The following is a 13,478-nucleotide window of genomic DNA, read 5'->3' on the forward strand; positions in this document are numbered from 1 at the left end:
GGCAAGTACAGTGCTTTCAGAGGGGGTCACAGGACAGCTGAAGGTTCTGTGAGTAGTAGTATTCCCATTTTACAGATAGAGAATTCACAGGCCTATAGATTGTTCTGTGGAGAACCACACCATTGTATCACCATAATACAAGTAATGTCTGTGATACCTTGTACAAAGGAAACATTGTTTTCAAATAGATATTTAGTTTTAAAGTCAAAGCTGTGGTTAAATACTATACACAGGTTGTGTATTTTTATAATCCTATTTCTTCTGAATTGTGCAACATAAGAAAAAAAAAAAAAATAGCTATCAAAAAAAAACAGTGTTGTCGTCCCAAAGGTGTCACTGATATGAAACTTTAATTTTATTAAATCTGGGCATTGATATCAAGTAATGACCAAAGTGGAAGAAGTTATGTTATTGAATTACTGGTATATGTCACACAATGCAAGTGTTTCTTGATTTTCTTTCTAAGCTAAAGTCTAGTCCAAAAATCAAAATAAAATTTTCACATGGGAAATGTTAATGAAAAGTGTATACCTTACCATTTCAGAAGAAGACTGTAAAAAGATGGAAAAACAGTTCATCCTCTCTACACTTGTTTGTTCATATCCCATAAGGCTGGTGATGTGAGGTGATGGTGCCCTAGGAGTATTGTACCTGTCTCTTCTACTCAATTTCTACAGTATTTCTGTCTCTGCTTTCTTTTTCTCTTATTGTTTTTGACATTCCTGCTTCAAATGATGGTGGGTGGTTGACTTTTTTTTATTTTATCTACTTCAGGACTTTGCCCTGCTTAAAATCTGTGACTTTTTTGGATACGTACTACATCATGGCAACTTAGTTTTTCTTTTTGATGGCTTATAAATCTGTATCTGTATTAACAGATAATGTATCTCAGTAGGAGTAGATTTACAGGACAAATGGGGTAGTGCTGAGGACCCAGCATCCTTACTGCTCATCATTTCAAGCATCTTTAACTCACACTGGATCTGGTCTCACCCCATGAAATGGATGCCCGTTAGCAGCTGCAGTACCTGAGGTGTGAGACAGACTTTTGGTTTAGGCTCATCTGAAACTGAGTTCATGCACTCTCGAGACCACTCTGTAATGTGAACTAGGGCATTTCAAATGGGCATGACAAGGAGGTTTGCTTCTAAATCACGCTCTGATTCTGAACTGAAACACCAATATAGACACTGAACACATTTCAGCAAAACATTCTAATTACATTTCCAATTTTGTAGGCTCAAAATTCTGGTATTTTCCACATTTTTTTCTGAGGAGCAATATGCACTTTCTTTAGCCCATATCTGTAATTATCAAAATACTTTTTCTCTGAGTCATTCACAGTACGCAATGTAGGCAAAAAAATACTACTATTCCCATTTGCTGTCCCTTTTCATTCGCTTCATGCATTTATGAAAATTAGCAGGATACCGTGAAATTGTTAAACTCACTTGGGAAGAGAGAAGCTCCCTCATCATTCAAGCATTTTTGTGCTCCTTCCAGCTGAAATTAACTCGGTAAAATATAGGAAACCTTATCCTTTTCAATACCAAGTACAGCAACAGACTGCTTTGAGAGAGAATAATAAGCCATTTGGGACTTTGTATTTCAGTATACTAATTACTGTGAATTGGTTGTAATATTTTTTTGCATGTGATTAGCTATTATATTTTCAAGTTCTTGTGTTAGTTTGGAGAACTTTTCAAAGACCGTTTTCTTTGCCTCATTGGAATTCATCCTTCTTTGTTATTAGGGCATTATCATAACAACATTAGGACATTTCTCCTTTTTGTAAAAATAAATTTGTCACAATGTTTTGAGTCATGTTATTTTTGGTCTGCTGTTACACTGAAAGTAAGACCACAGAATGAATAGCCAATATTGATGTATGTAGCTCAATAGAACAGTTGATGAAAATGGTTTATTAAAAGTCTGTATTTTGGTAGTCAGCAGCAATGATCTTTCTTCTCTTCTATTAAAATATATATATATATATATACATATACACACACACACACACAAAAAAAAAAAACAAAAAAACAATTGCACATAGAAACTAATTTTAGAGAAGATCATCACTGTCAATTGTGGATTTCCAGGAAGAATTCAGTGTATTGTTGCTTTTTTAATTAACTTAACTGTGTAATGTTGACATTGAAACAGCAGAAAGCAGGCTTTTCAATGCTGCACAAACTAAGTCGACCCAGTATCTCATTTACATTCCTGTCCTGGTGTCTGCAGCAGATCTATAAATAGAATAGGCTACACATAGAAATTTATTATTGCAGCTGATAGCAATTTTCTTTTCCAAAGGTGTCTGGAGGCATTATTCATGAGATTCATTCTGGTAGACTTTCCAGCTGAGATTCTCTCTTCCCAGAACTGCGGGTGGTCAGTTTAGAAATGTACCAATCAACTGCTATGCACAGGCTGTCAGAAGGTTTACTTATTTCCTTTTTAAAAAATGCAGCAGTTCTGTCTGCTCCAGATTATTTTCTTTAACCTGATTGCATGGATATTATAAGCTGTGGACACATTTTTTAAAAATCACATTTATTTGACATTTCATCATTGAAATTCCTAATGATTATGCTATTATCAGGAAAAACATAATGGCTGTGGTTTAACATAGCTCACATCATTTCTTTTGCATTCATACCCACAGGCACATGTGACCTTATCAAGTATAAGGCAGACATGTTTCTGCTCAATGCTGAGGATATGTAGTAATCACATAAACTGACCTATCTGGCTGTCCTCTGATTTCAGATATAAAACAGGGAAGGAATAAAATAAAGCCTTTAATGAAATTACATTTATAGCAAGTGGTAGATAGGAATGCCTTACACTCCTGGTTTTCCTATCTGATTTTTTGTTTTGGACCATATTTACCCTTTTCCTGTCTTTGTACACTAGAGATTTAATTACTGAAAACAGAATATGTGCATTCTTACCCTTGGGACTGATTACAGTTTATTTTCTTCCTTGTCTATTCTAATACTTTTTCCGTATTTGAGAGCACAGGTATACAAAAGCAAAGATATTACCTCTTTACTCTGGTTCAATTCCAATAGTGGAATAGTGGAATATATATCCACTATAAGTATTCATATTTCAGCTTTCCTTTACATTCTGTTGTATTGTCAAGAGCTATAGGTAATGCTTGAATGTACAAATGATGCTTCCATTTGCAAAGTAAACTGGAACCTTTATGTTTTTGTTCTTTCTTCCTTTCCTTTTTTTGAGACATGATAGAAGAGCTATTTTTCTGTAGCTTTTATTTCGATCTTTTATAAAAGGAGCAGTACAATTTGCTAATGCGACACATCACAAAAGCCACATATTTTACCAAGAAAGATGAACTGAAATATAAAATTAAACAAAAAATAATTTGTCAACTAGTGTGACACAGAAAACATTCTGGCATCTCTAGTGCCATATACACAAACAAACAAGCAAATAAAAGTTAGGAGAGTGAAACCAAAGCAATGTATTACAAGCACAAGTCAAACATCACTGGTTTCCTGTGAGAATAAAACCCACTCTTTTTAAAGTGTGTCTTGATACTTATGCATTTTGTTTTGTTTTGTTTTTAACTTTGCCAGTGATGCAGAAAATTGGTTTTGTGAATGCCCTAAACTCTACTCAGGAAGACTGTGCCAGTTCATGACTTGTGATAAAAGTCCATGTGGAAATGGTGCTACTTGTTTTCCGAAGTCCAGGCAAGATATTGTTTGTCTTTGTCCACATGGAAGATCTGGCATCCTCTGCAACGATGGTAAGAATGATACTCTTTAGTGTGCATTAGTCATATTTTCTATCATTCGTGGAAGCTGTGGCAAGAAACAAGTCATGGAATCACAGAATTGCAGGGGATGGGACCTCAGGAGATCATTGAGTACAATTTCTTCGCCAAAGCAGGTACCCTACAATATGTTGCACAGGTAGGCGTCCAGACAGGTCTTGAATATGTCCATAGGAGGAGACTCCACAGCCACTCTGGGCAACTTGTTCTGTTGCTCTCAAAATCAAATGTTTTCAAGGCAAAACACTGTAAGTGACCACTTCGACAACCTCCTCAATTTTGCTATTGCCTGTAAACACAGCACAACCCAAAGTGCAGTCCCAAGCAAAGAACATCTGAATTGAGCACTCTCTCTTCATGTTGTTTTACAAAGGCATCATCCAGAGAGACAAAAAGATCAGAGAAGCTGAGAGTAGACAAGCCAGGAAATACTAGGTAGTGGCTGATGTTTCAGTAATTTACCTTAAGAGAAGCTGACAAAGATATATGAGTGAAGTACTCCTTTGGAGAAAACATTTTCTCCTGTAGTTTGACTTTTGCTGTACTTAGGGAATTGTGACATTTTGTACATGAAAGAAGTGTATAAAAAGTACTTTCTGGATTGTAAAAATACTGACAGATGCTAAAATTTGATTAATTCCTTGGATCAAAAAAGAAAAACAGATTAAATGTAACCAAGTGCTTGCTATGAAATAGGAGACAGGATGAAGAAAAACTATTAAAGATAAGCAAATAGGTCATCCGACTATTATCAAATGAAGGTTTTTTATTTATTTCGTATTTATTATAATGATTGTTATAGGTCAGAATTTCTTGTGTATTAACATCCAAGGTATTCTTTTCCCTGACACTGAATGAAGCAACAAGAAATGGCAGAAAAATCTGCATATAGAAAATAATAGCTGATTCTGAGGTGATTCAGCAGTACATTTGAATTTCCTTTCAAAATTAATACTTTTATGTAAAATAGTGTTCAGGTCAGATCAAAGGGCAACACTGTCTTTTTCTTTTTACCATAAACATTTACCTCATTTAAAATTTATATAAGAAGAAATTTCCAATAATAAATTACTAAACGTGCTTACGTTGTCATGAAACTGCCTATTAAAACTTTAAAACCCTCTTTCTTTGCTGACAGCAAGTTCAGAGCCTACCATCCTATATGTCAGGCTAGGAATGTTTCTGTCATCTACCTCATTTTACACCTGTCTACACTGAATATCATCTCGTGCTTTTTCCCCATAGTCCTTCAGCAAGGCTTTTCCACAGCTCTCTGTAGTCAGACGTCTCTAGTCTAAAGTGAGAGGAAGAACACAGATTCATGAGTTTCTCTGGACTACAAACCTGAAGGATGTGAAAGCATAGAATGGATTTTTATTTAGGATGGATATTTATTCAGGTGGAACTTTTTATTTTTATTTTTATTAAGTGTTTTTTATTAATTTTATTAAGTGGATTTTTCTTAAATCCACTTAATAATTTTTATTTTTTATTAAGTGGAAAGGGAAAACTCTCTCTGAATCATTACTGTAAGAAAAATGGGGAAGAAAAAACAAGCCGATAGAACAGAATGTGCATCTATCAGGGTCTTAAAGACCATTATGTGAAAAAATTATTGAAATATGGAAAAGCCTTCTATTGAATTTGTGTCATAAGAGTTTAGAAGTGAGCACAGGTAGAAATCTTGTTAAGCTAAACGTTACTCTGAAAGTTAAAATGAGCTGCGAAAGATCTTTTTATCACATAAGCTAAAACTGAACAAAGAGGTAAGAAACAGTACCACAATGCAGTGCATGCTGTGTGCAGCCTTATGGATAGCCCTGGCAGCCAAAGATGTACATTTGTTTTTGCATCTGAAGATAATGATAGATTGCCTAATTACAGTGGTAGAACAATTTAAATTGTGTTAGAAGCCAATTTTAATTGTTGAAGAAAATGAGTGGCCCAGATAATACATTTATTAGAAAGAAATGGTCCATAAAACTTAAAAGGCTAGGAGCATGTATTTTTAATGAATCTTCTTCTGTTCAAGAGACAGAAATAACACTGTTTCTCCTGTGAAGATTAGTAACCAAGTGCATGCTACATGCTGCTTTTAGTCTGAAACACAGAAGCCTTTTTCTCCCAACTATTTATCAAGTAATTGATTGTCCTCATCAGCAAAAATGTGCAAACCTTAGAGTGACTGTTTGTTAAAATGAATGTAACAAATGTACCAAATAGAACTGCAGATTCTTTACCAACACTGCTTCTCCTACAGGTTATTTACAAAAGACAAAGTAAAAGTAACTCGAGTTGTAGACAGAAACACAGATGAGCCTTCTGCTTGCCCGTGTTAGAGATCAAAATACCGTCAGTTATGAGTTTAAAGACACAGTAAGAACAATATCCAACTTTACAAATATATAGGAGTAAGCGATGATAAAACTGTGTCACTATTAGAGAGGGGAAAAAAAATGGCAGGGGTGAAAAATGTGACAATTTGTGGGATATGCACAGCATTCTAGAAGTGAGAAAACTACAAATGACAGACATGGCAGAAACTTATAGATAGACAATAACTTAAATGTAATATGGAAAAAGAAGACTAGTTTCTGGGACAAACAAGGACTTTTCTTCAGCTTCTGAAGCAGGTGAAGCATGCTGCAATCTGGTCATGCTAGGAGCAATTGCTTTGTGTTTATTTTGGTTACATTATTCTTGTTCAGACTTCAAATAAAGGTTACTTAGGGCCACAGAGATAACAAAAGGCCTGAAGCACCTCTGTAATGAGGAAAGCCTGAGTGAACTGGATCTGTTCAGCCTTGAGAAAAGAACTAATGATCTTATTAATGTTTATAGATACCTTGAGTGTGGGTGTCAAAGGGACATGGCCAATCTCTTTTCAGCTATCTGTGGGGTCAGGACAAGGGGAAATGGCCATAAACTAGTGGATAGGAAGTTCTGTATCAGTGTGCAAAGGAACTTCTTCACAGTGAGGGTGAGGGAGCACTGGAACATGCTGCCCAGGGAGGTTGTGGATTCTCCTTCTCTGGAGATATTCAAGACACATCTGGACACGTACCTGTGCAGCCTGCTGTAGGGGGCCTGCTTTGCAGGAGGGCTGGATGTCCCTTCCAACCCCTACCATTCTGTGACTCTGAGATTCCTTAAAACATTTTCATTTTTCTGTATATATAAGTAGTAAAGTTAATTACCTATTGCTACACATCTTTTCTTGATTTTTCACTGTATGACCATGTTACTATGATTGTAATTTGACCATTGTATGTGGATCTCTCTCCCATGAAGCTACATAGCTATATGTAATGGGTCAGCATGAGGGGGTGAAAATATGGGAAAACATGAATTCTAAATTGCAATTACTTTAAGTCATTCTAATGTGAGCTGAACAAGCAAGGGACCTCAGCTGCTCCTCATATGTCTTTTCCTCAAGGTCCTTCAGCATCTTTGTAGGGTCACCTTCTGAAGATTTTATGTCCTTCTTATCTTACGGTGCCCACACACCTGCAGACAGTGCTCAAGTTGAGTCCAGCAAGCAGAGAAGTGGGACAGCCAGTTGTAGATGAGCTTTTAGCAGCTAGCAAGGGATTCTTGGTTTGCACAAGAGAGAAAAAAAGAAAGAAAAGCCCACATTAAATAAATTTGCACCTGAAAGAAGAGCACAGCCACTTAGAAAAATGAAAACTAGAATATATTTAGCCCTGTACGTCATCAATATAAAATAATTTGGATCAGAGACCATGTCTTGAGTGACTTGACTCAGATTCTGAAGTGACTGATGTTTTTGAAGATGTACTTAAAGGAATCCAGAGCATTTAAACTGAATCCAGTTATTGAGCTGTGCCTTTTCAGCTGTTTTATGTTAAAAGATTGAAGATTCAAGGCCTCATCTGATAAATTTTCTTTCACATTTAATTTAGTAAAAATTGGCTTGTACTATGTTTCTTATGGATTATAAATGAAAGTGCCTGTACCCCCTCCTCCAGTAGTTAGGATCACGGTGGTGAATGAAAATGTTTACAAATGGCACCATTTCAGACCAAATGAACACACATTCTTCAACAGTGCTATGAGGTTGGTTTTTCCTGCATAGTGATTTTTAAATTACCACCTAGATATTTTTTTTGTCTACTTTTAAAAGTTGGTGAGGAAGATACATCAGCAGTTTACTATGGAGACACATGAGGATCAGGTTAGAACAGGAATTGCTTGCCACCTGGAGAGATTTATCATTTCATAAGATCTCAATTTTAAATAAAATATTAGAATCATAGAATCATAGAATTGCTCAGCTTCGAAAAGACCTTAAAGATCATCAAGTCCAACATCAAGTCCATTGTAGTGCTTCCTCCACCCAAAGGTGATGCTTGAGTTCAAATACATTCAAATCACCATACTTCAACTTTTAAGATTAAGAATTATAACAAAAAAAAAAAAAAAAAATGCTTACAAAAAACATGAAGTACAAATGGTTTATTCATCAGGAATGGATATGAATACCTGGAGTTCTCAACTGTTGATACAGAGATTTATGTATTACACAATAAATTGGGACTTTCTGGGAAGATCTTGGTTATAATATGGAGAATATTTTATGCTTCAAGAGTAAAAGGCATGCACTTTGTTAACAAAGGTAAATTTAAAAGAAAGAAAAGCATCTCAAAGGAATGTGCATTACAAAAATGAGTAATTGTATAAACTGCAGTCTTTTAGATCAAGCTACTGTGTTTATTTTAGTTTTCACTGTGTAAAGATGCAGATGTGACAAGATAAAATAGAATCCTAACTGTGGCATTGCATTTCATAGAACACATACCAAAGAGGGCTGTCCCCAGCACGCATTCACAGCAATCTGTGAAAAAAGTCCATTGAAACACATTTCTGAGCAACCTTTATGGTAATCTTTGCCAGTCCGAAGGGTCCAGCGTGTATAGAATGCATTCCCCCATGTATAAAATTCATTTCAAAGTGCTGAAGTGGGAGTAGTCTCTTGCTGCAAACTCGGTGGTGTGAAAATCAGCCTGCAAGTGAAATGTTCTCTGCAGCTATGTTTGTCACACAATGTCACCTTCAGAGTGTTCAGGTCTGCAGACTAAATTGTGCAGTTCAGTGACAGTAGATGCCCAAGGGGATTTTCCTCATATAAAAAAATAAAATCAAACCACATTATGAGGCTTTTGGTTAGTGATAGGATAGGGGGATGCTGATCAAACTTGCATTTCTTCCTACCCAAGAAAATTTATTTTCTGAGTCGTTTGCATTTATCTGAGTTTTAATTTCTTTCTTCCTTTCTCTCCAAATGAGATATGTCATAAAAATTGTAAAAAACAAACATGCAAACCAACACACATGTACACACACAATGTCACTGCAGCATTACCAGTTTTGCAGATTTGTACTTTCATCCTTGAGCAGTGAAATCTGTTTTATTATATCGAATCTCACTTAAAGTTACTAGTCCATATGATTACAGAAAATAAGCTAAGCTAACGGGGCCCAAGGGCTCCGTAAGGATACCACAGAACTATACCACCAATTCCACAAGACAAAGAAGATATCTGAGACCTTTTTCTTCAGAGGGAATCATGCACTTGAATTAGGCATTATGAAGACCCCTCCTGTACCGCCTTCCAGACATCAAGGGTCTGTCCTTGAGCTCCACTTGGCACAGCACCTTCCTGCTTTTAACTTCCCTCTTTTAACTTTTCCTCCTTGCACTTCCCATAGCTTCTGGTGAGGAAGGCGTGCTGACTATTAAAGAAAACAGCTTTTGTGTAGAACTAGCAAAGCATGTCAACTAAACACCAGCTTATCTCCCTCATCTTGCCTCTCCTTCCCAGATTATGCTGGCATCTATTGCTTGCCTGTACAGCAGGCTTTCACTCTCATTGCCACTGTTGGTGTCTGGATAGCTCCCATCCTTCCCATCCCTCTGCACAAAGGACAGGGGAATTGTAGCAGAAAGTTCACCCTTCACCTTCCAGCCAGCAGTCCCTTTTCTAATATCCCATGATGTCCTGCAATGCAGAGAGAGGGACTTCTGCCAGAACCCCATGCCAGCAAAATGATATTTAAATCTGTGAATATATAATAAATTGTAGAAATGCATTTGCTTTCTTAAGCCAGTTTCTTCCATCAGGAACTTATGTTGTCACTTGAACATCTACTCTTGCTGCCTCCATGATGAGTAAGAAAAGGATCTAATTTTAAAATATTTTTTGTACACTCAGCAAAGGAAATATTTTTCACTCTCTTCATCCACTAGAGAAAGCTATGGTTTATTGAAAGCTGTACTGCAAGCCAGCAAGAGGAATAGTGGCTGCAGAATTTCATGATGACAAAAGACACTTTTATGAGGACGTTTTTATAGATTGGAAGACTGGAAAATATGCTTGCCAGCAGTTTCCATTCCCCTTTTCAATACTCCCTTCTCAAATATGTGAGTTGGTATTTAGGAGAATTGATTAGAACTCATCCCAAATGTATATGGCTGCTCATCCTGGAGCCAGGCACTGGGTTGGTAACTGCTCACAGTTAGTCAATTTCAACATAAAGCACTGGGTTATCTGATTGTAATTATATAGCCTAAAGTCTTCACCTCTTTTTAGCCTATTGATTTGTCTTGTTTTTCACAATGAATTATAAAACTGTAGTCCAGGATGTATTGACAGTGAATGTTGAAAGGAGCATTTATTTTAACTTACAACAAGAAAATTCGAAGATAATGAAACCATTATTCTCTTTCTTGTCACTTTATTCTCTTTGTTAAGATTTTTTTCAAACTATGTGTTGTGGGGTTTTTTTATCTCCCATTTTTATATTCACATCTGCTAGGATGTACAGTCTGAGGGAAGTAGGCAGCCAACTACATTAATATATTTATATAACGGGATAATTTGTCATTTATTTGTTTGTAGGCAATGGAACATACCATGCCTTATTACAGGTACTTTATTACCTGTTCAGTAGTGGAAATGCGGAAGAGAACAATGGTAAATGATGTAGGACTGACAGACACACAGGATAAGATCAAGGACAGAAAGTTGATAAAAGGCTTCAAGTACTCTGTCAGGCACAGTTAACTTGGAGTAATCTTGCTTGATACAAATTTACCAATCACTGTATTTTTCAAAGTTGATTTATTGTGGATTTTTTTTCTTTTTGCACTTTAAAGTTAAAATATGTGAGGCAAACTAGTCTTGTTTTAATTTCAGGCTAATGAAGGTTATTGTATGAAAGATATCTCTGAGACCAAACATTTTACATTTACTGTAACCTTTCATTTTTTCACGATTGGTTGAAGGCCTGGCGATACATAATACTCAGTGAATCACAGAATCACAGAATCACAGAATCACCCGGGTTGGAAGGGACCTCAAGGATCATGTAGTTCCAACCCCCCTGCCTAGCAGGGCCACCAAACATACACATTTAGATCAGGTTGCCCAGGACCCCGTCCAACCTGGCCTTGAACACGTCCAAGGACGGGGCATCCACAACCTCCCTGGGCAGCCCGTTCCAGGGCCTAACCACTCTCCTCGTAAAGAACTTCCCCCTAACATCCAACCTAAATCTTCCCTCCTTCAACTTGGATCCATTTCCCCTAGTCCTGCTATTGTCAGCCCTTATGAAGAGTTTACTCCCCTCCTGGGTGTAGGTTCCCTTCAGGTATTGATAGGCTGCAATGAGGTCGCCCCGCAGCCTTCTCTTCTCCAGGCTGAACAAGCCCAACTCCCTCAGCCTGTCCTCATAGGGGAGGTGCTCTAGCCCCCTGATCATCTTAGTCGCCCTCCTCTGGACCCTTTCCAAAATCTCCATGTCTTTCTTGTACTGAGGGCTCCACACCTGGACACAGTACTCCAGATGGGGCCTCACAAGAGCCGAGTAGAGAGGGACAATCACTTCCCTGTCCCTGCTGACCACCCCTCTCCTGATGGAGCCCAGGATCCCATTTGCCTTTCGAGCTGCCAGAGCGCACTGCTGGCTCATGTTGAGTCTCTCGTCCATCAGGACCCCCAGGTCCTTCTCTGCCGAGCTGCTCTCAAGGACCACTCCTCCCAGCTTGTACGGGTGCCTGGGGTTCTTCCGGCCCAAATGCAAAACCTTGCACTTTGCCGTGTTGAACCTCATTAGGTTCACCTGAGCCCAGCTTTCCAGCCTGTCGAGGTCCCTCTGAATGGCATCCCTTCCTTCCACCGTATCAACCGCACCACTCAGCTTGGTGTCGTCAGCAAACTTGCTGAGGGTGCACTCAATTCCCTCATCGATGTCATTGATAAAGATGTTAAAGAGCACCGGTCCCAAGACAGACCCTTGGGGGACACCACTTGTTACCGGCCTCCACCTGGACATAGAGCCATTGACCATCACCCTCTGTCTGCGGCCTTTCAACCAATTGCTTATCCATCGGGTCGTCCACCCATCAAATCCACTTCCCTCCAATTTGGAGATGAGGATGTGGTGGGGGACCATGTCAAAGGCCTTGCTCAGGTCCAGGAAAATGACATCGGTCGCCTTCCCTTCGTCCACCAATGCCGTCACTCCATCATAGAAGGCCACAAGATTAGTTAGGCATGACCTTCCTTTGGTGAAGCCGTGCTGGCTGTCTCGGATCACATGCTCATTCTTTATGTGATCGAGCATGTTGTCCAGGAGGATCTGTTCCATGATTTTCCCAGGCACGGAGGTGAGACTCACCGGCCTGTAGTTCCCCGGGTCCTCCCTGCTCCCCTTCTTGTATATGTATACAGTGAAGAGAAGAATCATGTTTTAAAATGTGGTATAAAATCAGTTTTAAAAGACCAGAAAGATACACAATATGGAAGAAATATCACCTGATGATTTAGATAGATTAGATCAGTGAAAAATAAAAGCTTTTGCCTCGGGATTAATTATGATATCTGAATACATTTTGCTCCCCAGAGGTCGTTGTAGGGAGGACTGTTTAGGAACACTTGCTGTGTTTACCTGCCTGCTAAAGATAGTCCGGTTAATTAGATGCTGCATCTCACTTTTAGTAGGTGTCAGAAACTCCTTCAACACTGTGCAGTACACTGTGAAGAGCTAAATATGCCTGTGAGTCTACTGTTGCTCAGTGTGATATTTTTGCATTTGGTGACCACGCTGTACATAAGTACTGCTCTACTCAGTGTTAAGCACCATTTCAGGTAGCATCTGAGCACTGCGTACACTCAAGAGAGAGCCCAGGGGGAATAAGGATGGGTGTGACAGCTGGCTGACAAGTGCAGATGGCACTTCCACAAGTGAACAATAAAACAGCCCTAATAGGGAATTTGAAACTCTTCAAATCTCTCAAATCTGGAGAAGAAGCCATGCCCCACTTCCTGCTGGCCTTCCTGCTAACCTGGATTACGTACATCTGCAGGCCCAGACACTACATTTAGCCCCATATTAGTGAATTACTGGATTTACTGTCACTGTAACTTGGGCAATTGTTCTACTAATTTTTATTTGTTGCTATGCTGTTTTTCTGAGGTGAATCATTTATCCCAAAAGCCATTGGTCAGTGGTCTCTTCAATATCCTGAACCTATTGGACAACAGGGGTGCCTCAAGCACTTACAGTGCTGGATGTTATATAAAGTACTTCACAGACCCAGAACATGCATGATTAGACTCAAAACTGAACCAAAAGATCATAATGGATTAAA

At 38.4% G+C, this 13,478-nt stretch overlaps 1 protein-coding gene across 1 annotated transcript in view; it reads left to right on the forward strand.

Moving 5' to 3' along the window:
- The window catches only part of EYS (eyes shut homolog), a gene marked incomplete at both ends in the record, with an annotated part of 656,806 nt that overhangs the window by 608,437 nt on the left and 34,891 nt on the right, over nucleotides 1-13,478 (forward strand). Inside the window, one exon of the mRNA XM_079532608.1 lies at nucleotides 3,606-3,778. Within this exon, the coding sequence (XP_079388734.1) occupies nucleotides 3,606-3,778 (173 nt within the window). The remainder of the gene's footprint in view (nucleotides 1-3,605; nucleotides 3,779-13,478) is intronic.

Source organism: Tetrao urogallus (assembly GCF_951394365.1).
Source record: "Tetrao urogallus genome assembly, chromosome: 2".
NCBI classification, from domain to species: Eukaryota; Metazoa; Chordata; class Aves; order Galliformes; family Phasianidae; genus Tetrao; species Tetrao urogallus.